Source organism: Austrofundulus limnaeus, unplaced genomic scaffold, assembly GCF_001266775.1.
Source record: "Austrofundulus limnaeus strain Quisiro unplaced genomic scaffold, Austrofundulus_limnaeus-1.0 Scaffold4, whole genome shotgun sequence".
NCBI lineage: Eukaryota > Metazoa > Chordata > Actinopteri > Cyprinodontiformes > Rivulidae > Austrofundulus > Austrofundulus limnaeus.
Genome location: NW_013952406.1, coordinates 4,649,075 through 4,677,058, shown reverse-complemented (window position 1 = coordinate 4,677,058; position 27,984 = coordinate 4,649,075). Strand labels below are relative to the sequence as shown.

Below are 27,984 nucleotides of genomic sequence, written 5' to 3'. Positions count from 1 at the left end.
TACAGACCTTTAAATATATTTTTCAAAAAGGGAATAAACTAAAAAACCTGCTTAAAGAGAAGCTAMTTACACAGCAACTGTAGATTTGGAGTGGTGAGTTCTTTGACTGATTTCACGATGGACAAACAGAAACTTAGGAGACCGTTACTGATGGGGTGGGGGGGGTGGGGGGAGCAGCGTAGCACTCTGAGGACTGGAATGCACATAGATAAACACACATGAAATCACACACGAAAACACAAGAAGAAGGAAGTCATGTGGAAAACACCAATGCAATGTGACCTGAATGCAGCTGTCACGCAGTGCTGTTGCAGTTTATGTGTATCCTGTTTGTTTTTGGACATGCACAAATAGACACAATTATTTGCACAGATACACACACACATGCAMCCACGCACTTGACTGTATGTTTGTATGTGTGCATTTAAACAAAAGGACATTGATCAGTAATGAATATCTTTGGGAAAAAGCCATCCCTTCTCGGTGTGTTAACTAGTGTTCAGTCAGTATTAGTAATTCATGTATGTTAGAATCTCAATAGAAGCTGCTCTCCTCAGAGAAGCTCCAGTGACTTTTTTTTCCATTTCTGTTGGAAATAAGAATAAGAAAAATCCACCGAGTTCGGAGGAGACGAGGGGGGGCGACCTTGAAGCGACGAGAAGAAAGGTGCTGCGATGAAAAGGGGCCGAGAGGTCCCGTATCCTTTTTTTCCCTTTACAAGGAGAGAGTGCTACTGGTGCAAGATGGCTCTGTGCCTTTCTGAAACACCAGCTTCCTGAACGGAGCTGTCGTAAAGCAATGCATTGTGGGACATGGATAGTCTGACTTTGCTCTTTTTTTTAATTTTGATTTTCTTTGATTGTCTTGTTAAAGATCCTTCTCCGCTGTTCATGGTATCGTGGTGTGCAAACTCACAGTTTCTGTGGTGATATGTTTTTGGACTGTAAGTCTTCCTTTGTTGCTCTTCTGGTAATATTACGACTCAGAACTCTAGATGCAGAGCAATCACTGACACCGCYACAACCACCAGTGGACTTTTTTTTTACGTTTTATTTTCTTATTAGGCTGATTTTTGTTCCTTTTCATTTTTTTTACTTTTATTCAGAGAATAAGCCATGTGATGCTTTGAAGCATACAATTTATTTTGCCTATTTTATATTTAAAAGTTGCTGAATCTGTTGGCGGGACACAGATTTACTTAATCAGCGGAACAAATGTTCGGTTGTTGTCGTCTCACACTTAGTCACTGTTTTGTGTTTTTGTATCCTCATACGTGACAGTTCTCACCAAAGTTAAGGATGAGGAACTTCCGTGGTTGGAAGGAAATTGTTTGAATAAGGAAATCAGGGAGGCAGAATGTCAGGGAGAAAGGTGTACAACTTAGCAAAATGGAGGTCTGGCGGTCCCTAATCATCCTTGCTATGTTTGATGGTTTTTTTGCCTTAATGTCAGATGCAGGATACATGCAGTATGTAGATTTATAAAAATATATTAAAGATATCCTAGTCTATTTATATTATGTCTGTATGCTTATTTATGTATCGTTGTGTCTAGAGACGATGTGTTTTGCATTTGGAGGGAAAGGGGAAACAGTGCTGCCAGTTAGTTTTCTTGTTTCTGTGCTCGGACCAACATAAAGAATGTGTTGTTTTTTTAAATCAAGATCTGAAATCTATCCGAGCGCAATTAAAGAAAAGGAATTAAAACCGATCACTGTTAAGTGAGCAACATTTAGAGACGGCGGGATGCTGAAGATGTTATTGGTCACTCATTAGCGTCATGTTGTGGAGCGGGGGGTCCAGGGTTCGATCGGCGCGGCTTTAATGGCTCACTTTGTTTTAGGCGTTTGTTTTCCACAGGGTAAAAAAAAGGAAAGAAAAGAATACAAGTGTGGTTGTTTTAAAGGTAAGGGCGTGTTTCTGCAGGTCAGTAACTGAGCTTATCTGAAGACACCACAGCTTGACTGAGGCCTGCATGTGAGCTGCGAAGCCGCCGCGAAGGCTTTCCATCTCGTAACAAAATGGGAATCCAGAATTTCTATTACGGTTAAAAGGTTCCCATTATGCACTGGCCTTTTGACTTTCAACATGTTTCGTTGTTTTTGTGGCTCCCTGTTCTGTCATAAGCTATAAAAACATTAATATTTAATTGCCATACAAACACAACACTGTAGCAATTGTTTCTTAATAGGGAAATTATTCAATTAAGTGATTGCTGCCATTCTTTTTAAACAATGAAAAGAAAATAATGGAAAGTGTTTTCTTTGACCAGTTTGTGTACAGTTTATTTTTCTATCATGCTGGCGGATGGTCGGGAAAAAAAGAATCACGTGTCAATGGTTTAGCTATAAGCATTGTCACTCTTGTATATAATGTAATAATGTATTGTAAATGAAAATTTTATCCCAGTCAGAATGATTGACAAACAGCCACTTAAAATGAACCACTGAGGCACAGCAAGCCACAGAGTCACTTTTTGCCATTCTTTACTTGTAATAACTTTTCTGTCATGACTTTTAATTGTGCACACTTATTGTTGAAATTATTACCAGCACTTTATTTACATCAGGTTTTCAAGGCTGAAAGTGTGTTTCAGGTAGTGCTCAGTCTGGTTAGGGCAGCAGTTAGTCATAATTAAAGAAACTAGCCATCTTCTATAAATATTCATGTGAGATTAAATTTGTTTGACCAGTAATGTCAAAACAAAGCTGATGTAACTCCATAAGTTAAAAAAGATGTCCTTGGCTATATCCAGCACCATCCCCACCTCTATTTCTTAGTAAGTTTAAGCCTGATAGCCTAAATGTTTGTCCCATGGTGGCCTACTTAGCCAGTTCCCATTGGTGTTTCTGTCAGGTTAATGTTATTGCAGACTGACTTTATTTAAAATAAAATTTAAAAAAGAACTCTGGGCTTTAACATATTGTTTTGTTCATCAGTCAGAGTTCATTCAAGTGGGGGAATAAAACGTGAAATGATTGTAATATTTGTAAATGAACTTGCTGTAATGTGTAAAATGTGTCCAAGTTATTTTTTATTATATTATTTTTATGAAAGTTTTTTTTCTTTTTGACAAAGCTGAGGTGTCATTTTGTGAATAAATGCATTTAATAAGCAAAATCTCTATATAAAACAATCCTATAGTATATCAGTATATTTTTCTTTTATTTCACTGTTCAGTACTGTAAAGTGTGTTAAAATACAAATAAAGCAAATTTTTTTATATTAAAAGAAACACTGTGGTTCACTCCTTATTTTGCAGGTGAAAAAGACCTGATCCCATTATTTTAAATAATTAATTTTTGGAAGCAAACAATAAAGGCTGATACAAAAACATTTGTAAACAACAGCAATAAAAAAAAATAGTCAACAGAGGTAGGTACCTTTTGCTTGCTTACTGGCATGAGATGGCTGCAGTCTGCAGCACAAAACAACTCCAACAGCTTGCCCTCCACCAATCACAAGAAAGAAAAGAAACGGCGTCGTCCAATCAACGTGAAGAACGTCAAGAAAGTGATGCGCAATGCGCATGCGCCATTTTGATACGGAACTAGCTACTTGCTGCTATCCGGTAGCTYGAAAAAAAGCTAAATTAAATTATTTGCCTCTTTATATTTAGCGGTTTTGGTACGTTTTTACACTTACTGTATCGTATAGTTATCATATAAATATGTGCAGGGGGTAGTATATTTAACTGATAATTTATTTTCTGCACTGATCTTTAGCCTAATTAGTTCAATCGTTAGCCACATTGCTAGCTTTCCAATGAGTTGTCGGGTCTTTCTCAGTTTATTTGTTGTTGTTTTTCTCTTTACCGACGTGCCCATTTTGACTGTTTGACAGGTGATTTTGGAGCTGCTTCATTCTGCTGTTCGTGAATATGTCCGGCCAGTATCTGGTGCTGCTTTTTCTGTTCGGAGGAGTCTTCTCTGTGGAAGTTCAACGTCCTCGCGGTGTCCCTTTATCGAGTAAGCGATGAAAAAATGAGTTGTAACTAAATTACGTCCACGAACTTGTTTTTTTTTTCTTCTTACTTTACGCCAAGGAAAACAGTGATATATATAAAAACAATATATTTTATAAGGTGGATTTCATGACACACTGTCCATCCATTTTTTGTAAAAACATAGAAAGGCCGCTGTATGAAGAGGACAAACCTTTTACTTGTCTGGATGGATCCCGCACTATTCCCTTTGACAGAGTAAATGATGACTACTGTGACTGTCAGGATGGGTCTGATGAGCCAGGTCTGTATGCCCTGAATGTTGATTATTAAATTAATGCTATCCTTGCAAGATTTTTTTTAAACTAAAATCAAAGTTTGACATCAATACTTGTCTTTGGTTTGAAAAACGTTAATATTTCAGGCACTGCTGCTTGTCCGCATGGCAGCTTCCACTGCACCAACGCAGGTTTCCGACCAACATTCATCCCTTCCTCCAGGGTCAATGATGGAATCTGTGGTATGGATTTTAATATGTTTATGATAGTTTTTCAGGCATGTTTTATTTTGTTTAACACCTGTATTTTCTCTTCAGACTGCTGTGATGCTACAGATGAGTATAACAGTGGTGCTGACTGTCAAAACACCTGCAGGTGGGAATTTCTCTTCCACTGGTTTGATTTAATAGTACTTGAAATTAAATATTTAATTTTAAAAGGTTAAATATTGTGTCATGTTTTAAAATTGTTTTGCAGGGATTTGTGGCGTAAAGAGAAAGAGAGCATGGAGAAGCTGGCAGAAATAGCAAAGGAAGGCTTTTTGCTCAAACAACAACTTATCCAGGAGGCTAACAGAGGTCTAGAGGAAAAGAAGGTGTGAATAGTACAAACTTTTGTTCGGTTTGTGTGAAAATGCTGCATTGTTGGTTAAATTGGTCGTTTTACTTTGTTTTAACAGAGCAAACTGACAGACGTCCAGAACAGTAAGAAAGATCTGGAAGAGAAGGTGGAGGCTTTGAGAATGGTTAAAGAGACAGCAGAGCAACCGGAGAAAGAAGCTAAAGACCGCCATCTGAAGGCTTGGGAAGGTAAAAGTTTGATTTACAAAGTATACCACCACCTACTGTGTACAAGGGGTATTGCACCACATCCTTTATGTCTTTCCTGTTTCTTGATCATGTTCTAAAGTCAACTGATAGTTTTGTCATTATTTACAAGTATTCTAACATTTTTTTAGAATTGTTAATGTTAAAAATTCCAATATAAATTTTGTAATTTATAATCAAGAGTATTTTATTTTTTGTTTCAGAACAAAAAGCTGTCATTCGCATGGAGAAAGATAAGGCTAGAATGGCTGAAGTGTTTCTTGAGCTGGATGGTGATGGAGATGGCTTGTAAGTACTGTTTAATCCCCAGAAATAAAAGTTTTATTAATGATAGGAAATGTTTAGTTTGATAAAGCTAAACATTGACTGCTACAAGTCTGCTGACTGTTTTCTGATCATTGGTGTGGCCTTATCTTAATGTTCATGTATTTGGGTTTATTTACTTTTTGGTAAAAATCAATAAGTATAAATTTTCACTTATGTTCCAATAAAAAAATGTGATTTTGTGTGTCAGTGTCTCTGTTGCCGAGCTTCTTTCTCATTCTGAGCTTGATCAAAATTCTGATGGTTCGTTCACCGAAGCAGAGGCTCAGGTATATATTTTCCCTAATTATTGCCATTATTGTATTAATTGTACTTGTAATGATTTCAAAGCTGCAGCAGATCTTGAGGAGCTAAACCTTTACAGAATGAWCAGATTTTCTTTGATTTGTGTAGGAACTGTTGGGAGGAGTGGACAAACTGGACACAGCAGGGTTTGAGTCCATTTGGAGTAAAATCAAAGAAAAATACATGTCAGGGGTAAGATTTTAGTTCTTTTGTTCAGTTTATTGAATAAAAAAACTTGTTTTTCTTACTTTTTTGTTTGTCTGCATCAGTCAAACACAGACGCCCCGGCACCTGTGGAACCTCCACAGGAGGAAGTAAAAGAACCGGCCTCTGACAACGACTCTGAACCTTATCCTGATGATGACAACCCAGAGGAAGAGGAGGAGGAGGAAGATGAAGAAGACGATGACGAGATGGACGATGGGGATTATAAAGTAAGTTTAGCACCTACATGAAAATTATGTTACTTTTGTTTGTTTCAGGGAAGAACTAAGGTSTTTGTTTCGTTTTCAGTCTCCTCCTCCAACAGAAACTCATGAAAAGAAGGATGACGATGAAGATGGGACTATGCCACCCTATGATGAAGAAACACAGAAACTTATTGATGGTGAGTGTTTCCAGTCAGTACTAATAAGCTGAGTCATATTGCCATATAACAAATAAATCACCATGAAAATTTGACTTTTTAGTTGATCATTTAAATTATTTTATTGTGCAGTAAGTTAACTGTTGCAGTAACTAATGTTTTATAGAAGATGTGTTGCTTTTTTATGACACAGCTTTATTTGTATTTTTAAAAATGGCTAGTTATGATGAAGTTGTGACTAAATTTCCTTCTGATTTTCAGCTGCTCAGAAAGCCAGAGATGAGTTTGATGAGGCTGAGAAATCTCTGCGAGAGGTGGACGACAACATCAGGTACGTTTCAGACTGAATGGGATTTTACCAGGGTCGGGCAAAATCGCATCGTGTGCAGTTAATCAACAATATTTGCCACTTTGTTATTACTGCAATTAGTGCCATGTGATGATATGTTTTCGTGTGCGATGCACTCTCAATAACAAGTGCAMTCATGAGCCTGTGACGTATTGCGGTACTAAAGATCTGTTACCACTCAACATCGTGGAAAAGGTGGGTTTTATATCATAGCTTACTATTTAACTTGTTAAAATGAAGAGGATAAGTTCGACTGATTTTTAAGTATAATTTTAGAACACAGGGCAGCTGATTTAGAGTTCATAATATGCAGCTCAATTGTCAACAATGTTGCCCAACGCTATATTTTACAATTATGTTTTTTTTTTTCTTTTAGTACTCACTAAGCACATTTAAAGTAAAAAAAATTGTAACCTCAATACATTTCAACTCGTGTTTTGTCTTTAGGAACCTCGAAAAGGAAATTTCGTTCGACTTTGGACCCAGTGTGGAGTTTGCCTACCTCTATAGCCAGTGTTATGAGCTGACTACTGGCGAGTAAGTGCGTTGCCTGACTTTGGAAAAGGTTTTATATAGAAGTTCTTACTGAATAAGTTGTTTTCTTACAGGTATGTCTACAGACTCTGTCCATTCAACAGAGTTTCCCAGAAACCCAAGTATGGTGGATCAGAAACTAATTTAGGGTAAGATGAATCAGACTTTTGCTTGTGTATATATATTTTAAACATAGTTGAATAATTTTGTACATGTCACCATTTTCCTCCCCTAGCTCATGGGGGAAATGGGCAGGTCCTGAGGATAACATCTACTCTGTGATGAAGTATGAGCATGGAACAGGATGCTGGCAAGGCCCCAACAGATCCACCACTGTGAGTCTCAGTCATCATTTAAAGCGTCTTTATTTTGACCTGTCTGGATAAAGCATCGTAAACATTTGTGTGTAACGCCTCAGGTTAAGTTAACGTGCGGAACAGAAACAGTTGTGACGTCTACGTCGGAGCCCAGCCGCTGTGAGTACCTGATGGAGTTCACCAGCCCTGCTGTGTGCCAGGAACCCCCTCCGATGAGCCAGGAACCCCCTCCGATGACCTCTGATCATGGTCATGATGAACTGTAGATGCGCATCGTTTGTGAGTAATAAAAACTTCTTTCTTTTTGAGAAACCTTAGTTACTGTTTCTGCCATTTTATGTGGTGGTCCCTTTAAAATCCTAAAATGGGCAAGAGTTATTTTGATTAGTCATGTTTTTAGTGTTAATACATGAAACTTGTGATTATTTGATTAATATTTATTTTTGATGCAGGCAGGAACAAAGTCAGAGCATTCAAATTTCACAAATTGTTTTTAATTCTGTGTCCAGTTAAAACTTCATGTTAGAGAAGCAGAAAAATAAGGGTGTGGCAACCTAATGGAGGCTTGCTTGCTTATTTATTTATTTATTTATTTATTTATTTATTTATCTATTTTATTTTATTTTTTTGTTCAGAGCCTTAAGAATTAACCATTGTTTAGCATTTAATGATCATGGTGTGCAATTACTCAGAGTGTGTTAACAAAACTGATGTTTATTATAATTTATGTAATTATGCAGCCACTGGGGACAGTTTGTCATTTTGCACTTAATGATGATTTGCTAATTGTGGCACAGGTGTAAAACACGATAAAATTGAATTTATATTTGATTTTACAATATTAATTCAGTGTTTGTAACTGAAAAAAAAAAAAACTTTATCATTTATTTGGCCTTTCAAGCTTGCCCATAAGGGAAGTTGATGTTACGACAAAAACATATCTAAAATAGTATTTTGTAAAATAAAATAAAAACCTGTATTGCATCAATGTAACATTTTTCTACATAATCGCTGTGTTTAATCTTTAAATAATTTATTTGGTTTAGTTAAATCTTCCATGATGTATAGATAATACTGGACTAGAAATGAGTAAATTAAACCTTTTGATAATGCTAACATGAGTGGCTCTGCTACAACACAAATGAGATTTTATAATTTTGCCAAATCAAACCCAAATATAACTGATAGTTAAATCCTATGATGCAAAGGTATTTTTTGTCACKGTCACTTTTACCTTCACTGCCCTGCTGTTGAAACAAACAAACAAAAAAAAAAAAACACGTGAATGTATGTGTGCTCTGTTTTGCAGGTTGCTTTTAAGGGACCAGTCTTTGCAGCAGCACAAACTTTCTGCTGCTTCACTTTTAGGTTTGTTTGCTTTTCAATATAAAATTTTGTGGAAATTCCCATGAATATCATGTTCAACACTTATACCCCCCACTCCTGCCCAATGTGTTGGCTCTAGTGTTCTATGCAAAATACAGTGTCGTTGTGTTGTCCTCAAATAAAGTTTTGCTCATTTAACCTTTAATTGGTGTCTACTCTTACTCAGTCACTAGCTTTTCTATTGAAAAACTTGCTATTGCTAATGTATCTGTTTTATATTCATTTATACCTGCTTAAAAAGTACCAATATTTATCATGTTGGTCAAAAGTTTAGAAACTAAGACATGAGTTGTTGCATCTTGTGGCTTAGAGGCATGAAAAAAAAATCCAACTGTTCCACCTTTGTTTCTATAAATGCATGTGAGTCAATCTCCTTTCTGTGTTTAAATAGTAAATAACATGAGTCATTTGTATTTGTAACTTTCATTTTATTTTTTTTTTTCTGGCATGTAAAGTACAAATAATTAAACAATTCCATGAAAAAAGTCTTCAAGCGTCTTCAGCTGAAATCCCAGTAATAAATATCCTAGTCTAAACTGAAAGGTTTTATTTATTCCTTTATCGTTTTTGTTCTTTGTTTAAATTTGACTTTGTTCGTTTGGTCGTGTTTGGAAGTATGAGATTTTGTAGTTTCGTGCTCTGCCGGCGTTGGCGCCAGCTGAACCGTTTTGATCGTTTTCACCTTTTTGATTTGTTCTACCACTCCAGGAAAATGTAAGAAAAAACATCACTAAGTTACTGCGTCCCCTCTTCTAAATAAATAGACACAAAATACAGTTGAGAAACAGAAGGACCACTCACCCCTACACTACTCTAGAGACTCCCAAGAAGACCATCCTGCAGCTTTTTTGGAGCTCTGGAGTAGTTGCTTTTTCCAGAGCTCTAGGCTTTTCTTCTTTTTTTCAAATGCACACAGAACAACTWTGATTTAATAGCACAAATTGTTTCAGGTGGTCTCACAATTTAAAACAGTGATATAGATTTCTTTGTAAATTGAACCCATCAGCAGAACAGGAGAGAATCTTGTGAGCAAATCGAACTGTTCACAACAGTCACTGGACCCCGAAAAAGGCCCGGAGTCTCGCTAAAGSGGCCGCTTCACGTCTCAGGGGTTTACCGAGTGGTTGGAAAAACAAGACTGTGATTAGATTAAATAATTAAAAGATTTTCATTTAACAAGACAAACAGAACACAGGCAGTAAAGGCATAACATCTAGCACACAGCATGTATGTTTATACACTTCAATTAGTTAAATATAGCAGTGCATTCTTTGACTATGGAGAACATTTCCAAATCGTACTTCTAAAGCTGTTTTTTTCTATTTGTCCCCCTTTTTAAGAAACAGAAAAAAATGGTGTTACCACAATTTTGGCAAACTTAAAATCTTTAAAACTTGCAAATATAAGGAAATAAACCATAAATATACACAAAACATACTTTACACGAGGCAAGAATAATAATAATAATAATAATAATAATAAATAGTTTTTAAGTTAATAAGTTAAAACTACAAGCTTAAAGTCGCCCAAATAATACAAGTTTGTTGGCGCTATTTTGAAATTTTTTGTTTAAATTATTTTATGTTGCAACAAAAGCTACCACAGACTTTACAAACACAATTGAACACAGTTTGATTGAAACAAAACTGAAACAAAAAAAATCTAACTAAGTCTAAAATCTGCATACACTGTAAAAACTGCAACTAATAAATGGAAGAAAAAGAACAAACTTGTTACCCAATCGATGCAACCGAACGTAATCTTTGACCCATGTGTGTTCTCTATGGCAACATCAACAACACAAATACACTAATTTAACAAGTGAGTCTTGATATGTAAAATGAAATTAATAAATTACAAGAAAATGATATTTGAAATTGACATGGGCTAAAACTGATGTTATATTCGACAGTATTCCTTTTTTCAAATTTTGTTTTAGGTCAGCCAATGATGCACTTTGAGCTTGCATGGTCAGAGCACAAATTAGGGACTGAGGAGGTGATCATGGAGGTTTAAAGATCAGAGCTCTCGTTCTTCGATTTCTCAAGGAGTCTGTTCGTTTGGAGGCGTTTGCCTGAACAGAGGCTCCTTTCACAAATCCGCAAACCATTTCAGTGTTGACATTTCTTTTCTTTTATTTTTTTAAAAATATATATCATTTGTTCTCAGTCAATATAAAAACAAAGCACATTGCACTTACTGTTCCATAGGAAAGTTTTTTTGTCTTTTTATTTTTAAATGAGTATTGTTGCTCAAGCAGTGTAGTACTGTTTCCTGCCATAGTCCTTGGCTCTCTGCCGTACATCAGGTGTGGGTCTTTGTATAGGTGTGAGGTTAGTTCAGACTGTGGGTTTGGGTTTTGTGTGGGGATGACTGTGTCAAACCGGACATGGCTGGGTAAACGACTCCAGCTGCAGTTTATAGGGTGGCCTGTTATCTCAGTTGTTCCTAATGGCTGTCACAGGGCTCAGCAAGTGCTCAGTCTTACTGTGCTATTGCTCGAACCAAATTAGCTAGATTAGACCATCATTTGGTCAGAATTCGCAGGGGGGGTGAAACGTATGAGTCAGATCAAAAGATGTCAAAGTATTCGCAATGTTTTAAAAGATAAATACAAAGCAGATGGGTTAAATGTAAGGGGAAATACATTAGATGGATGCAATGTTTTCTTTTTCATGGTCGAGGTGAATCGATTCGATATGATTTTTTTTTATACTGCATGTCGTGTGCAAATGGGATTGTTTGCATTTGTTCGATTATAGCATTTGGTATAGTGTTTTTTTTTTAAGATTTAGAAATGAAAACTGATGCGTGCAACTCATATGTTCAAAAGTAATCATAACTCAAATCGCAGAGGGTCTTCGTTCAATAAATAACATCAATTTGTACAGCAATTACTCGGAATAATATAGTTAGTTTAACCTTCTCCGTACTGACTTGCAAAGCAAGATCTAATTGATCTAATCATAAAGGTTTAAGCTCAGGGTTTCTTTTGCGTCTGCATTRCTGTTTTGAATCTGTTTTGTTTGCAAGCAGCGATTCACGAGCCAATCTCGCTCACAGCTTTGTCTGGGATTCTCAAGTCGTACAGCTTCTCTTTGCTGTGCTGTCATCGAAGCGACACCATGCACAACTTTAAGACAAAAGATGGAGGTGCATCTTAGGTGCTCAATGATATACAGTAGCTGTGTCTGTGGTCGTAACCGAGCTGTTTAATTGAGTGTCTCTGATTTTTTTTCTTTCCTGTCAGATTTCAGTTTCATTCTATTTCGATGGTTAGACAAGTTGGAGGGAGATACACGATTCCTTCGCCCCCTCCCTAAATCTCCACCCAAACACAGCACACTTTTTTTTATTCCTCTTGCTCTGCAAAGATCAGAGGGTTTTAAAATAAAGCCATGCTATGCCCCAATTTTTCCAAGCTTAAGAATCTGTAAAAATTCAGCACAAGGTCTTGTTTCCTTTGTATGTATAAAAATAGATCATCTTTAATGTAATCCTTTTCAAAGAGATCGTCCTCTTTGGCTAACACAGCGTCACTTAGAAAAGCAAAAGCAAAACTGACTTGAATAAAGGTGACCTTATTTAATCTTTTCTCAAGTGCCGATGTCTTTATTAAAAGACCAAAGCTCTCCACGTGGTGAATCGTAAAAGTCTGGGGCGTAACAGACACTTCAAGCCAGACGGGTTGGCCTTTATTGTTCCATGAAAGGTGCCATAAATAATCCTCATGCTCCTGGGTTAGGAGATATTTAAAACCGGCTATTTTTGTGATCGTGCCAAACGGATCTGAAGTGAATTTATAAATACTTCTTATGTCGCGAACAGAAGTCGAGTTACGACACTTAATTTGCGAGCTCGATGTTGTACAGCCGTGTTTTTTGACGTTTCCTGCAAAGCTTGTGTGGAATCGAAGGGTYTTAAAGTAAACCGTGGTGGAAGGAGTGTTTCCGCTTAATGGATCGGTGATAATTGATACGTAGACAGATATCTATTACAGATATGACTCCTGGTCAGGTTTAAACGTTCAATCAGGAACTGTTGACTTCTAATCTCAAGTTACTGCAGATGCTACTTAAATGTAAAATATGTCCTTATTTGTTCAGGGAGCTTCGATTTCATTACTAACCTGAAGAACAATACTGGGGCCTTTGTGTTCTTGCTTCTTTWCACCTTCGGATCATTTTCAAGCTAAGTTTTTTTTTTTTTTGCAGCTATGAACAGTAACATTCAAACCTTGCAATCATGGATAATATAAGTTGCCAGGTATCAACGTCACATCTGCATTTTCTCTTGACCTTTTGACACCTTCAGTTTTAAAGGATCTCCCGCCAAGCCGTCGCTGGCCCTGGCAGGATAAAGCACGAAAAATACACCAAAAAAAACCTGGTATTTTCCTCTGCTGTGGCTGCGTTATGATGAAATCGTTTTTCCCTCTCACTCATCGCTCTCTTGCCCAGCAGAGAATTACTAATGAACATCATCGCCATGGGAGCGCTGCTGTTCTGCTCTAAGTTCACAGACAGTCTGCTTCTATGAAATCTATCGCTTGGATGAGATTAGAAAAAAAAAATAGAAATACAGCTTTAGARGACTAAATATGTGCGATTTCTGAACTGTGTTTCTGGGAAGTGTCCTATTATAGTGCGAGATTGTGAGTCTGAGAGTGATTCTGATGGCCTTCGAACAACTCGTTTTCTTGACCGTTATTTTCCGTTGAGCTAAATTGTGTTGGGTTTGAGCTAACGAGCTCTGATATAGTAGAGAAAATGCCTTTAGTCTATAGGCACCACCTAATGCAGGTCAGGAAACAGTAGTCAAAGTTTCTAGAAAATGCTTACATACTCGGCTATTATAACCACCTTAAATATTGAATATATAGTAATATTTTAATAGACGTATATAAGAGAACACTGTTTTTTAGTTTTATTTTCTTTGATCTAAAAAAACCACTGATTCAAAATGCCCAAGTGTAAAAAAGTGACTACATCCCCCTCCAGCAAGATAATTGGAGAGATGGCAGGGGGGGTAAGAGTTTGGGTAAAATTGCACATATTTGATTTTTGATCATTTCGTTCATCAGTTGTCGTTATTTGCCTGAATTCAATCAAAGCATTCCGTACACATTCTCTGTCACATTCGTTAGACTGTCTTCTAAATAGATAGCTCTTGCCCCCACCCAGAAAAACCAGCTATGTACCCCTTCTAATTCAATCCAGGCAAATATAGGGAAGGACTAGCATGTTGTGTAAAGAGAACAAAAGAAACTCCTCTAGTGTTGCTTGTTTGAAACTCTGACTCACCTTTTGCTTGGATATGTTTTGTGTGATGCGTGTGTATGTATGTGTGCGTCTACACGTCTGTGTTTTGTGGTTTCTTTATGGATTTGTGTGAGATCATGTCAGAGAGAGACTCAGTCCAGGCCCATGTAGAGTGACGACAGGGAGCTCAGGTACGTCTCCCTGCGGGTTGAACGAGCTGGTACTAGGCAGCCTCTCTTTCAGGCCTTGTGCTGCTTGCTGGTCTTGAAGGACACCTGCAGCACGCGATCACCCAGGCGGTAGCCGTTTAGGCTGGCGATGGCCATGGCGGCTTCATCGTAGTTGGTCATCGTGACAAAGCCAAAGCCCTTACATTTGTTGGTGGTGAAGTCACGGATGACTTTGACGTTGGTGACGGCACCGAAAGGCCCAAAGAGCTGCCACAGGACGCTCTCGTCGGCTTCGGGCGACAGGTTGTAGACAAAGATGCACCAGCCGGCTCCGGTGGGACCGGTGAGGTTGACCCCGGCCAGACTGGTCATGCTGTCAATGGTGATGGGGGAAAATCTGGGGAAGAGAGCAGGAGAACTACCATGGGTGTCATTCTGAAGTTCCACACAGCATTCAGCTCTTTCTATCTACACTTTGTTTTATGAAAAAGGTGTCTGGGAGAAATGATGGTTTGTGGAGTCTCCATCCCCCTCTGCTGTGCCGTAAGTAGATATAAATGTGTGGGCACCGCAGTGGCTCCAAACTACCTGCTTTCATACAGAATGACACTGTGAGCCCCTGAGACAAGACACCCACACAATGGTGCACATTTTCTCTGCTGACCAGAGTCTCTGGAAGGATTAAATGCATGAATCACAATGTTGAACAGAAATCACAGTTTTGGAACAAAACACAGAAACCTAGAGAGGGATGAAAAGCAAACTGGATTCAAATCATACAAAAAGAAAACAAAACTAGAGCAAAACAGAAGAGACGCAAACGGAATCTGGTATGTCCATGCTGGTGAAAAAAGGGAACATTAAAGCAACTGAAACCAACAATGTTAGTTCATAAAAAAATACAGATAAATTACTTGGAATTAAATCAAAAGAACAAAAAGGTTAAACAAAGCCATGCCAGAATACCCTGCTRTTAAAAAGCTGCCTCAGTAACTACAATTAGAGTATTTTGTTGCTGTTGTGTTCTCTAACATGGGGAAATGGGCTGTGGCTAAGTATAAATCATGGCCATTACGTCTCATTTTAAAGATGAAGTCAGCATGTGGTATTCCGGGCACTTTGTTTGAGGTTTAACTTTGGCATGAATGCTTTTGAAAGTACACCTTTGACATTTACCTCTTGACTCCGTAGCTGGCGTTTAGTAAATTGTCGAGTCTGCAACGCAAGAGGGAGAGTGAAGGGGGTGCAGAGGTTAGTTATGGGATCTACAAGGAAGGGTGGGGGGCTTTCATGGTTAATATGTAGCTCCATCATCAGCTGTCCTCCAGAGGGCAACCTTCACTTCAACGCACTTCCAAACCATCCACCCACAAAGCTATGACGAGTCATGCTCCTGCTGATATTTAGTGTTTATACTGAGTCATTTAGTAGCTTTAATGTAAAATCAACATCGGCCATTATAYATCTACTTAATTAAAAATGTATACATTCAAATGAAAATCGTTCACCCCCAACAGTTTCTTTGAGATTTCTTCACAAATAATTATACCTAAAGACTTGAATTTACAAAACTACATATATTTCATTACATTAGCATATAAATATGTACCGGTAGTCGTTTCAATTCTTTTGATAAAGCCTTAAAAACAGTAAAGGCCCTTTTCAAAAGTAATTAATGTTATTCTTAAACCTGGAAAAATCTAGTGTCTTACATTGTGTTTGAGCTGTTATTTGGATCTGGTCCCTTTCCCAGTGAAGGGATCACACTGCAGTTTAAAAGAAAGTCAGAGAAAAAGAGTGAGAAGGAGGGAAAATAAGATATTGCCAATTATGTCTTTTCTGTAACTATAGTTAAGTAATTACAGCTTTTCTTGTGATAGACACATTGGTTTGTTTTTAAGCATTTCAGACCTCACAGTTTTTGCACATTATTAATTCACACATTTTTTTATTATTTGATTTCATAAATAAAGAAAGTTTGCATTGTAACTTGGCTTTGAAGCATGAATCATTTCACAAACAGGCAAGTTAATGAAGAGGTTTGTATGTGGGGTGGGGTCGGTGTAGGTTCAGTACCTGAAGCGCTGAGTCTGGTGGTGTAAGGGCCCCGTGTAGCGGCGGGCAGCAGTTTGGTACAGCTGTGTCAGCAGGGCCTGGCCTGTCTTCTGACTGGGGTTGTTGGCGAACTTGACAGTTATGGGCTCAGCAGCGCCCAAAGGCTTCTGTCCGTTCAGACCTTTGATGGCCTCTTCTGCTTCATTTCGCTTGTCAAACCGGATGAAGCCCACTCCTCGTGATATGCCTGCTCCGGATAAGAAAGCAAAGCGACGTGACTATTTTGGCGCCGGTGACCGCCGCTGCCTAAACGTCTGGATGCCCTGACGGGGCGAAGCACGAAGTCAAGCTGTACCTGTAACTTGGTCCACGAGGATGCGGGACGTGATGATGCGACCGTATTGGGAGAACAGTTGCTCCATGTCTTTCTGGCTCATGGTTTTTGGGAGTCCGCTCACATAAAGGTTGGCGTCACGAATGGAAGCTGAGCTTGGCCGGGCGTATGATACCTGCGACAYGGGAGAGAACCTGTAAAAACGTGTCTTAAATCACAGACGATCACTGTTCAGTTTGAATCAAAATATAAGAGAGACCTGTTGGGACTGGACTGAATCCTAATCCCTGATTCATCTTCTGTCTGTGTCCTAAATCAGTGCCTGTAACCTTTTAGCTATTTTGCACAAATTTAAGCTGTTTTAGCTATTTTACAACAAATTGCAACTTTTTTGTTCTAATTTTTTTCTCCCAGTTTAACATTTACATCCCTTTCACTGCTGTGTGCTGATTACAATTTGTTTCTTCTACTTTTAGCTTCTTCTATGCTAATTTTTAGCTTTTTCTGTAGTTTCAGCTATCATTCGGCTCCTTTCTGCAATTCTTTTCCTTATTTGTACTTTTTGAGCTGCTTTCTTCTTTCTAATTSAAACTCGTTATGCTTCAGTTAGTTGCGTTTTGCAAATTTCGCCTGATGACTGACATTTTTAGCTACTGTTTAGCTTTTTTTAAGCTAAATTTAGTTTATTGAGCCAAGTACACACACTGTAAAAATGAAATGTTGGATTTACTTAACCATGTTATGTTACCTGATTCCACTTAACTGAGTTGAGTAATTTCAAAGCAACATGCTCATGTTCTTTGGTTAAAAAACTGGTATATTGCTTTGAATTTACTCAACTCAGTTAAGTGGAACCAGGTAACATAACATGGTTAAGAAAATCCAACATTTCATTTTTACAGTGCATTTTGGTGGTCTGTTAAGTTTCTTTCTGTGTAATTCAGCAAATACATACTCTGTCTATCATTTTCCTAATTTCAGCAGTTTCTGCTACATTTTGGCTGCTTTGCTACAAGTTTTGTCTCTTTTAGCTTTTTTACAACAAATTGCAATTTTTTTTTGTACTTGTTTTCTTTTTGTTGCCAATTTGAACATTTTTACAGTCCTTTGTCCATCTGCTAACTTCAAATTGTGACAAATTATGGCTGTCAAACTTTGACTTATGGYAAATTTAAGAGCTCAAACCCAGCCATAATGAGACCACAGGCAAAAGAAAAAAAAACATGACAGGTATAACTACTCCAACTGAATCCAGTCATTGGGTAAGAAGTTGATGCCTTTCTTTGTTTTGCACAGAAAAACATCAGCCTTAGTTAATATTTTTTTTCTAAACTCTCCAGAGACTTAATTAGAGCAGCATCACTTTTGATGCGTCTGTTTATATCCCTTAAGGTTTTTCCTGTTGATCGGTTCCCTTTTAGCACATTTTTTAATTCCCACTTTGGCAAAACGATATCCATGAGATCATACCAGCGAATGACCTATTGCTGTGCCTTTCTGTTTCTGGCAGCCTGGGAACACTTGTGCGACAGATAGAGCACTTCAGCACGGAGTTAAGGGTGGTGTGATTGTGCGTGATGGAGAGACGGAGTGTGTGTTGCCTGAGATAGCCAAGCTGTTGAGTCCGGCCTCCTTCTTTTGTGCCTATAATCTCCGGGGGGGCAGCTCCAAAAACAAACAGAAAACGCTGAAGGTGCARCACAAGACTTTCAGGGTTTTTGTTTTTGCGACTTATAAACACAATGCTTATGATCATATTGGGAATTCAAATGTCCATTGAATACACCTTTTTTTAAACTGACAAAAAAAAGCTGCAAGTTAATTTATCTTCTGGACGAATACAGGTGTTCTGATTTCATCCATCAGCCTTAGTGCCTATTGTGTCCACAGACAGACTGTATGAGCAGGAGGGTTGTGTGGTGCACTGATTAGGGTGTTCTGGACGAGTCAGGGGGGAGTTGCTGTGTTCGGGGGAACACAGGCTGCCCTATAATTAACCCTCTCCCTGTCGCTCCCACAGTGCAGATGGTGCCTGAAGCCCATATGGCCTCTAATCCCGTCATTGGCATTCTGCTCTCCGAGCTACTCCCTGTCCTTCTACGACTTCCTCCATCCCTCACACCTCACTCCTTTTCTTTGAAGCTTCCTGCAGCAGCAAGGAGATAAACATACTGACCACAGGAACGGCTTTTTTTCCTGCATTAATTTATAAAAAAGAAGTTAATGATGGTCACGCTTTTCTATGAATTTGTTGGATATTATGATTAAAATGGTGATTAATTTTCATGAATGTTTCATTACTTTCTGCTCTTTGATGCTCAATTAGTCTTTTCTGTTAAATTAGAGCTTATTGTATCAAACGTGACGTCACAGACATCTGCTGGAACAGCCACCCCGTTCTGAAGATTAGATTTTTCCATCCTGCAGTTTGTTTCAGTGTTTGGTCTACTTTGATCATGGGGGGATGGAAGAAATCAGAGTTTAATAACGACCCCCCCCCCTCCTCTTCCTCCTCTTCGTCATCTGATTTTGGGACAAAGAAGCCCCCTAATTAGCCTGGATGGGAGGCAGATGGGCTAACCTGCACTGACCCTGGTGCGGCCCAGTCAGGATACCTAATTACATTTCCATCATAATAACCACCGCATGCTGTCCGCCCCTTGCTTTCTGACCTCCACTCTCTCTCCTCCTCCTTTCACTCGTTTTCCATCCTTCCTTTGTTCGAGCCACCGCTCCCTTCTGCCCCCACCTCCTCCTCCCCGTTTCATCCCTCCCCCCTTCTTTTTTTTGACATGCTTCACCTCTCTCAGTGACCGCCTTGACAAAATCTTCACTTCCTTTCCCTTTGTCTGGCTGCAGTGATTGTATTTTTTTTTTGCCTCACCTTGATTGTTTTAGTCTGTAGTTTGAGTCCGTTCAGCGTGTTGATGGCCTTGTCTGCGTCATTTGGATCCACGTAGTTTACAAAGCCATAACCCAAACTCTGGCCTGCAGACAAAGAAACAGTGAAACAGACGATGAGCATCCCCAAACGCACGGCGGGAGCAGCGCTCAGTTTCCTCCTCCGGCCTTTCRCACCTGTTATCTTGTCTCTGACGAGCTTGCACGATTCGATCTCTCCGATGCTACCAAACAAACTTTTAAACTCTTCCTGGGTCATGTTCTGAGGAAGATAGTTGACGATCAGGTTGGTCTTGCTGTCGTCCGTGGAGCCGTTTGTGCTGATGACTGGGCCGTTAGGCAGACTGGTTCCGCTTGGACCGTTGGACACCTGCGTTTCCATGGTGCTGATTATCTGCTGAGAGAGAGGGCAGAGTCAGACTCTGAATCCACAGCGAGGCACGGTGAGGTGCAGCGGTATAAATATCAGACATGAATTATTTAGCATACTTTAATACAAATGCTAATATAAGGGACGTGCACGCAGACGGTCCACTTTATAACTGTCAGAAATGCAGGTTAATAATCAGCATGGCTGAGATGGAGGTGGACAGGCTCTGATTTATTATCCTCCCCTCCTCCCTCCATCTTTTCCCCTCCTCTGCTGCTTCCTGCCTCTGGTCCTGCAGATGTCACAGTCCCTTTTCCTTACGCCTCCCCTCCCCCCCTGCTCTCTCTTCCAGGGTCAAACGCCATTGCATCATTATGCAGGGATGGATGGCATGGTGGTTGGAAGGGATGGCAGGAGACTGCAGAGCTGTCGAATGGATGTACCACTCCAACAAATAATAGTTTTTTTTTTTCATTCTTCTGTTTTTGTCATCAACTGACTTTTTTTTAAAATTCTGGTCTGATGTTGTCTGGTTTAAGCCAAGTAAAACATGTCAAGAAACGTTATTGAAGAAAACTTCCTTTTTGAATGCTGCAGCTTCACTACTTCCTATCTGTTTATTTGGAAGTGTGATCATGGTGATTTGCAATAAGTTCAGCTGCTTTGATAATCGCCAAGACTTTCTTTTTAACAGTGCATATTTCAATTTAGTTTTATTTGCCTGACACCATCCAATAAACATTTAAACCAGCTTGTCAAAGCGTATAAGCGCACATGTAGAAGGATGAGTCATGCGAGTGTATTTATATGCTTCTGAACATCTTTTTTTAATATATCTGCCACATTTTTATTGTCTTGATTTTGATTCATTTGGATATATATTGTTGCAGACTGTAAACTGCACAGCTGTGTGAAGTTAAGGTAAAATGTTAACAGGTAACATCAGGCTGTGGGTTTTAAACTGATGGGAGTTTTATGTGTGTCAAAAACTTAAAATGAGCAACACTGAAGCTTTTAGGATTTTAAAATATAGACCCTAATAAAATTAGTTATTTAACGAGTCATTAATGATGAATCAAAGTATTTAAACACATGTAAACAGATTAATGAAGCTGTTTTGTAGCTTTTATGAAAGGTGTAAAGCAAGATAAGCAATTTATGCTTCCTTAAGTGTCTTTTTTTGTAAATATAGTTTGTTTTTTGATTAACTCTTGTAACTCAACCAGCATATTTTTATTTGCATTAGCTGCATATCACATTAGCAAACCACTTCAACTAAGCAGTTTTTTATGCCTCATTTCATGAGTTTATTTTCTTTTTCCTGGGTCCGTAAACAGGTCTGTTTGCTGAAATCATTTCCACATCATCTCTGTATCCGCCTGTCGAGCTTCCTGCTTCACCTTGACTCTTGTTGCCCAGGTAACAGCCCCCCCCCCCCCCCCCCCCCCCCGCTCAAAGACAGCCTTGTTTCTAATGGCTGACAGGTTCGCTTTCTTTCTGCTGGATGTCTTTTTCTGTCTGTGTTTGTGATGTGCCGATATTTGCATATGTTTACGTTGTCTGCCTTTCACGCCAAACAACAAACCTTGCAAAAAACGAGTCAAACTACTGAGGACAAAAGGAAAAGCAGCGTGGTGACGGTTTAACTGTAAGGGAAAAAACTTCAAAAGCACATCAACAATGCAAAACAGCAAAGTGTCACGTAAAAATTTGGATTTGCAACTAAGAAAGAGGCTGAGTATATTTTATTTTGTAGCAACAAAAGATGGAGTTAAGCAATACTAATGCTTTAAACTGTTCTATGACTACATTTGATGAACAGTAGCGAATGACTGTTAAAAAAATGACATAGAAATCGTTCTGAAAAGGAGGAGAAAAAGAGACATTTTAGGGGCAAATTTGACTCGCCGAGTGGAAAAACCTCAGCACAGCAACTGAAACATGACCAGCAAACTGTGTGACATTATATAACTCACTAAAAGGCTGGTCATGGAATATAAATACCAGGATTTCTACTCAGAAACAAGAAGCAAAAGGATGCTTCACAGCTATGTTTAATACTAATAGAATTCATAAGCTTCATTTTTAGGGTGTCTTATTTTATTTTTTACAGCAACAAATAATAATGTGGTCTAATGGTTTTATAGAGAGCCAGTGATTTCTTGCGATAGAGACAGCACAAGTAGTGAGAAAAAAATTAGCATTTCCAATTAAAAATCCAGAGATTTAAAACTAAAACAAAAAAAGACTAACGAATGTCTTCAGTGTGATGTTGCTGTGCGTCTCTGTCCCATTTGCCCTCATCAAGTTTCTCTCCAGTAAGGACAAAAACATAACAATGGAATTCTGATGTAACTTTTGAGTCCYCCACCACCACCGCTGCTTTTCTTTCTATTTCAGGGGCTCTGTGACACCTCCCTTAATATTTAATGAAGTGCATCAGCTTCGCCTACATGGTCGCAGACTTGCACGCAACCAGGAGCCCAGCCTCCGTCGCCAAACAAACACACACACACACACCACCTACACTGTGCACAATGAACTTACAAAACACAGAAACATTTACAAGACTGGATGTAAACGCAAACTGTGGCCTCGTGCCTTCTGATGCGTTTCTGCTCCAAATGCAACAGAGCCACTCCAAGATGCCGCCGCTTCTTATGTGTTTTATCCCCGYGTGTGTCACAAAGTACATGAAATGTGTGAGATGATGTTCTCACAGTCAGGAGCCTATTTAGTTCCAGTATGCAAGTGTTGGTGAATCATGAGCTTGATGTATCGGCTGCACGACATTTTAGATCATTCTAATCACCGATTAAAGCTCATAGTAGTTAAAAATGTTGCGTTTTTAATAAAATTCTGTATTATTTCAGTGTATAAACCACATTGTCTTTAGATTTTTATTTTTTTTATACTGGAAAAGATTAATCAAACCCAAACACATAGGCTGAAGTGTAAATGAGCCTTCTAAATAACACAGATTACAGGATTATCCCAAACAAAGGGCATTAGCCACACTCTCTGCAGCTTAAAGGATCATGGTGGCAGCTGGAACACAACAGGACGAGCAGAGTCACAGCTTTTTTTTGTCTCCATCTTTTCCTCTCAACTCAACAGAAGACAAATAATAATAAAAAAAAGCTCTCTGAAAGATTGCAGCTCTCTGGGTTTATMTGTGCTGCTTTGATAGAGATGATAGCAGACAACGTCAGAGGCCTGGAGGAGACAGATCTGTCTCACAGGTCCTCGGAGCACGAGGGGCGCTATCCAGCGTGCTGAAAAGGGAGTGGCTCACTTCAGGCTCTTTTCAAGCCGAAAAAAAAAAAAGCATCGAGTGTACATTTAGTTGAATTAAAACATTTTTACATAAATGTTCTGACATCAGTTCAAATAGTTTAAATAATTGATCATTCCCTTCACTTTCTCCTATTTAGCTGTGTTTTTACGCGCCAGACTCGTGCGCTCTGCAGGCATTCACGGAGCGGAGCGCCTATTTGCTGAATAAACGTATTGAAAGGAGCAAACAAAAGAGCCACCCGTTCCTCCTCTTCTCGCTGGCAGAGGCTATGGCAGCGCTATGAATATTAATGTAAACAGTGGCGCTTTGTGCCGCGACCAGAGGCTGCAGGACTCTCCGGGAACAATGCTCGACACAGTTGCCAGCTCCGAGTCAAAAAACGCAAGGATGGGTCAGATATCTAAACTAAAATAATAAGTCTATTTATGGCCATTTTTGAGCGTGTTTTCCCCCCTTTTAAAATGACCACTCTTGGGTTTAATTAGGCTACAGCAAAAAAGCATTTAGTGTTTTTAAAATTACATTATAAGCAATACTTTTGCGCTTCTGTTACGGTTTGCAAACGTATTTTAGCATGAGGCAAATTGTCTCAGAAGTGCAATAAACTTTTCAGCCTTATGTGTATTATGATAAAACCAAAAATAAAGCACTTATAAGAGTTTTGATTCGAATAAATTGCGTCAGCTAAAATAAAAGCAACTAAATAAGATTTTAACCAAACGATGTTCCATCAGCTCCAGTTTTAGTTTTAACTTGAGATCAAACAGCTGGTTTTCAGTCATGGCCTCGCCTGTCCTTGTCCTTGAATTGTGTAAGAGCCTCGGAAAGGTTATCTGACTCGACGCTTTTATTTGCTTGGCACTGCGGTACACGCACGGGGGGAGACTGCGGACCATGTGGAGGAGATGCTGCCACTATCCGAGGCCTGGGAGCAACAAAAGCTTCAACAAAGAGGAAACAAATCATACACGCGTGAAGTGGGAAGACTGAGCCAAAACAAAAGTGGGTTCAGTGCTGCAACGCGCACCTGCCTCCGTCTTTGTGRACTGTACGTTTTACGCACGATAATTAGCCATAAGCTGAACAGTTTAGACCTTCCATAAATATTATTTCAGTGCAACTTCACGTAATTCTTATAAGAATGAAACGGTGGTTCTTTTTCATGCAAGACAATACTGGGGTCTTTGTTTGCTTTATTGTTTCATTCTCATATTATTTAAGCAAAGTGTTTTTTTAAATGGTCGCTTAAATCAATATGCTCAATCAAGTCAAGAGGCAAATAAAGAAGAATAGGTCGTTTAAGGCTTCAAGGCCCTCGTTTGATGCTCGGCTCCAGCAGAGAGACACGCCCAACCCGGCCTGTCGGCGCGCAGCAGCTCATTTATCACTGCCTCCATCTCCTCTCATCCAGCAGGCCGCCGAGAAGAGGCATGGCCATCTTGAAGCGACGCGACTCTTGAAGAAATGCGCCTTTTTTAAAATGGTGATGTCCGCGCGCGGCCTCGTTGCGTGCGCCGCGGCCTCGGAGCTTTTCCAGCCTCCGTTTAACTCGGTTGCATCGCAACGAGAACCCTGAGGAATTTTTTTGGACTTTGATTCCAAGCGAAACCAAAGGATGCGTAATCCACCCCCCCACCCCTCCCTCTCCTCTCGGAGTGACTCGACCCTTTTTTTCTCTCTCCCTCCTCCTGTTTTTGCCTTGCTGGATGGGCCCTCAGCCTCCGAGGCATCATGTTTTGTCTCCGGCATCCATGTGCGGCACCGGGCAAAGACACCCCCACCCCCCGCAACCCCCCGACCGCAGCTGAGCGCAGCGTTTTTACTGCACGTCTCCACCTCCATTATTATTATTAGAACCTGGCGGAATGTCTGTTTTTTTTAAAAGACGCGCACGTAGACTTTTGAGCAGTCACAGTGGCTGCGGTGCTAAAACCCGAGACATCTAAAATGGCAGAATAATGACTTTCTCCAGCGCCGAGGATGACTGCAGGCTGGAGCGCAGCATGGCGCACCACACAGCCTGAGACTGCTAACTGCCTGCATCGATYCTTAATCTCGTTATCATAATACTGCGTGGCATATTGGACGAAAACGTAAAGGACGCTAATCCCAACCGTGTTTTGGCATGTGAGCGCACGCACGCAGCTCTATTAAATTTCTGAAAAAAATAAAACATATATATTTCCATCACAGGAGGGAACGATTTTCATTTATTCTGTGCCGACATCACATGTGCACATGCAAAACAAACCAAAAGGCGTGAGATTTAAAAAAAAAAAAAAAAACGTTTGCGCAATGATACAACATCCCCATCATGAATGGAAGAGGAAAAATAGAGCCATACGTACAGTAACCATTCTTGACGTACAATGAAAGAAATCTAGGTCCTCCTTTCCACTGGTCTTCAAGCTGAAAGCTGAGTCTCTGTCTTAGGCCCCTTTTTATTATATGGCCCTTTAAAACTAAAAGAAAAAAAAAARRAAAAAAAAGGACAATCTTTGCCAAAAAAGGATCTCAGCCCTCCGAGGTTGTAGGTGTTCCTCTAAAGATGAAAATGGGAAGAAAGGAGTTTTCTTCTGGATGATGATGGTGATGGAGAGCGGTTCTCTCCGTGTGGCGTGGGCGACGGTTCAGGAGGAGGAAGAAGAAGAAGAAGAAAAAAAATAAGAGAGAAGCAGTGATCCTCGGCAGGGTGTGTCCAGGGGAGGGTTGTTCTGGTTCGGCTGTTTTTCTATGGGTGCGCGTGCGTACGTGCGTGTGTGCGTAATTCCTCGCTACTCTCGCAGTCTCCTTCTGTGCCTCTGCTGCAATGTTCTTCTTTTATGCGTCCTCCTGGCTGGCAGAGCGCGCTGCTGATTGGCTAATTGTGGAGAGAGGGTACTACATGGCAGCCATTGCAATGCGCCGCTCTCCCATTATCCCCTTCAGGAGAGATCACCAAGAGCCCCCCATCCCCCCACCCCGCCCCTCTTCCATCCCTGCCCTTCCATCTCTCACACTGCCCTTCCTTTCTTCCTGCCCCCCCCMCCCCTTCCCATCACACACAAGCAGAGCAGCGTGAATAGGACTCCACCTGCACTTTCACAACAGATGGATGCAGCAGAAGACACTTGGACGTGTCTTTTCCCCTTTTCACCATTTTTTTGCACTCAGTCCATGCGTTTCCAAAGCGCCTTCATTCATCTGCTAGTCCTCAATTAGCCCCGTCTGAAACTATAGCAAAACAACTAACACCCTACAGGTCTTTTGTCTTTGCAAATAAAAAGCAGTCCGTGCAGCAGACTCTYCAGAGTGCACATTTTTCGCTCATATTCGCACAATTAAAGCAAACGAAGAGGGGAGGACTGGTAAATGCAAATAAAAAAACAAACACACACAAAAAACAAAGCATTAAATCTATATTGCAACAATGAGAGGTTGATTTCTGGACTTTAAAGCAGATGGTTAGCCACAGAGTCAGGTGCAGACATGGGAATATTAAAGTAGACAACCCTGGCATTAATGAATCCATTCAGCAAAAACAGGAGAATTGGGATTTCTCTAATCAAACTGCATCAGATAAGTCTTTTTTTATTTTATTAACAAGAAAAGACTGAAGCAGTGATTTTTTTCTTATTTTACTATCACAGGATCCCTTCAGTGAGGAGTTCCCAGCCCTCTCTGCCCACCTCCTGCTGTTCCCTCCCGTGTGCCCGGCTGGATGGTAAGTGCTCACCGAGACATGCTGTTTGGGCTCATCTATAATGTATCCCCTGCCCCRGGACATCATGTGTGACAAATGACCTATTTTTGTGCAGACCCCCAACGGGCCTTGACCTGGGGCTTGGGGGGGAGGCGGGGGCGCAAGCGTGCATAAATTAGTGCATGTTTATTTGCACTATAGGGTCTTTGGGTTCGCGTGAGGAAGCCGTGTTTGGGCTTCACCAACCGATGTCTTCTGGGTATTTTCGAACCTTTGATTGAAGAGGTGCTGATGTGGTCACTTCCTCTGCCTTGTTGTCCTTAAGTGACCTTGACGAATCCTCAGATGGCTCTGGCTGTGAAGGATGATGGAAGGGAGAAAAATGTTTGCATTATTGATGCTGACCACTTGGCCTTGATTGATTTTGTGGATATTAGTCAGTCTTGTCTTATACTTGAAGCAAAACAACAGGAAACCCAAAGAGCTCATTCCCTGTATCCTCCCCTTTCCTTACTGTCACTGTCCTGTAGCTCTTTTCCAGCAAGCWTCTGAACATAGGCTCTTTCTGATATTTTACATAATTGCCTTACATAAGTAGCAAGCCTGGCTCAGAGCTTGGCTGATATTAGTGCAGATGAATATTGCATGAGGAAAGTGCTCGTTAAGCGTTAATAAGAGGATAGAGATGGAGCCCCACTGTCAGTCTGTCTTAACCCCGCCCCCACTGTTCTGACAAGCAGTGACTCAACTCAGCCTGGATATGTTGGAGCTCTTGAGTCAGTTTGGAGGACATGTGTGTATGTGTGTATGTGTGTGTGTGTGTGTGTGTGTCTTCCAGCGTGTATGGAAGTCTGAGAGGAGATGGCGAGATTCACTCATTAGGTGCTTGTGTTTTTTCCCTTTTTGTTGGCTGGATAAAAGCGGCTCTTGTAACACAAAGGCAACCAGGTCCATCAACTGACTGCAGTCCCACTTAAAGTTCACACTTAATGTGAATAAAAGGGCTTAATTGTGGCCTCTCATTAGAGCCCAGGTTAGTAGCATGGCAGCTGAATCCTCTCCGTGTGGGTAAGAGGGCATTTGAA

At 40.0% G+C, this 27,984-nt stretch overlaps 2 protein-coding genes across 14 annotated transcripts; one reads left to right on the top strand and one right to left on the bottom strand.

The window, feature by feature from the left end:
• The first annotated feature begins 3,523 nt into the window (after window positions 1-3,523).
• Window positions 3,524-8,973, top strand: prkcsh (PRKCSH beta subunit of glucosidase II). The gene is made up of 18 exons (XM_014024307.1): window positions 3,524-3,626; window positions 3,843-3,967; window positions 4,130-4,246; window positions 4,367-4,462; window positions 4,538-4,595; window positions 4,698-4,815; window positions 4,900-5,029; window positions 5,251-5,335; window positions 5,562-5,640; window positions 5,765-5,848; window positions 5,926-6,090; window positions 6,170-6,263; window positions 6,504-6,573; window positions 7,039-7,128; window positions 7,200-7,274; window positions 7,361-7,460; window positions 7,544-7,721; window positions 8,752-8,973. The coding sequence occupies exons 2-17, from the start codon at window positions 3,880-3,882 to the stop codon at window positions 7,706-7,708; spliced, it is 1,614 nt and encodes a 537-aa protein (XP_013879761.1). The 5' UTR covers window positions 3,524-3,626; window positions 3,843-3,879; the 3' UTR covers window positions 7,709-7,721; window positions 8,752-8,973.
• Window positions 8,974-9,982: 1,009 nt separating this feature from the next.
• On the bottom strand, window positions 9,983-26,099 carry elavl3 (ELAV like neuron-specific RNA binding protein 3). 13 transcript variants are annotated; one of them, XM_014024310.1, is made up of 8 exons: window positions 25,566-26,099; window positions 19,727-19,946; window positions 19,533-19,636; window positions 16,670-16,823; window positions 16,336-16,564; window positions 15,972-16,025; window positions 15,436-15,474; window positions 9,983-14,677 (listed from the first exon to the last, which is right to left on the bottom strand). In XM_014024310.1, exons 1-8 carry the CDS (start codon window positions 25,572-25,574, stop codon window positions 14,329-14,331), a joined length of 1,158 nt encoding a protein of 385 aa, XP_013879764.1. In that variant the 5' UTR covers window positions 25,575-26,099; the 3' UTR covers window positions 9,983-14,328. The 13 variants fall into 13 exon arrangements, with proteins under 13 accessions (XP_013879764.1, XP_013879775.1, XP_013879768.1 ...); XM_014024321.1 differs by having other exon boundaries at window positions 9,983-14,656; XM_014024314.1 differs by having other exon boundaries at window positions 16,336-16,561; window positions 25,566-26,098.
• Between the last annotated feature and the right edge of the window lie 1,885 nt (window positions 26,100-27,984).

Coding starts and splice junctions, on each gene's coding strand:
- elavl3 (XM_014024310.1), bottom strand. Junction 16,565..16,669: donor CCTCGTGGACCAAGTTACAG/GTACAGCTTGAC, acceptor TCTTATCCGGAG/CAGGCATATCACGAGGAGTG. Junction 16,026..16,335: donor CACCAGACTCAGCGCTTCAG/GTACTGAACCTA, acceptor TTTAAACTGCAG/TGTGATCCCTTCACTGGGAA.
- prkcsh (XM_014024307.1), top strand. CDS start 3,880: ATGTCCGGCCAGTATCTGGTGCTGCTTTTTCTGTTCGGAGGAGTCTTC. Junction 5,030..5,250: donor CCATCTGAAGGCTTGGGAAG/GTAAAAGTTTGA, acceptor TTTTTGTTTCAG/AACAAAAAGCTGTCATTCGC. Junction 6,264..6,503: donor AACACAGAAACTTATTGATG/GTGAGTGTTTCC, acceptor TCTGATTTTCAG/CTGCTCAGAAAGCCAGAGAT.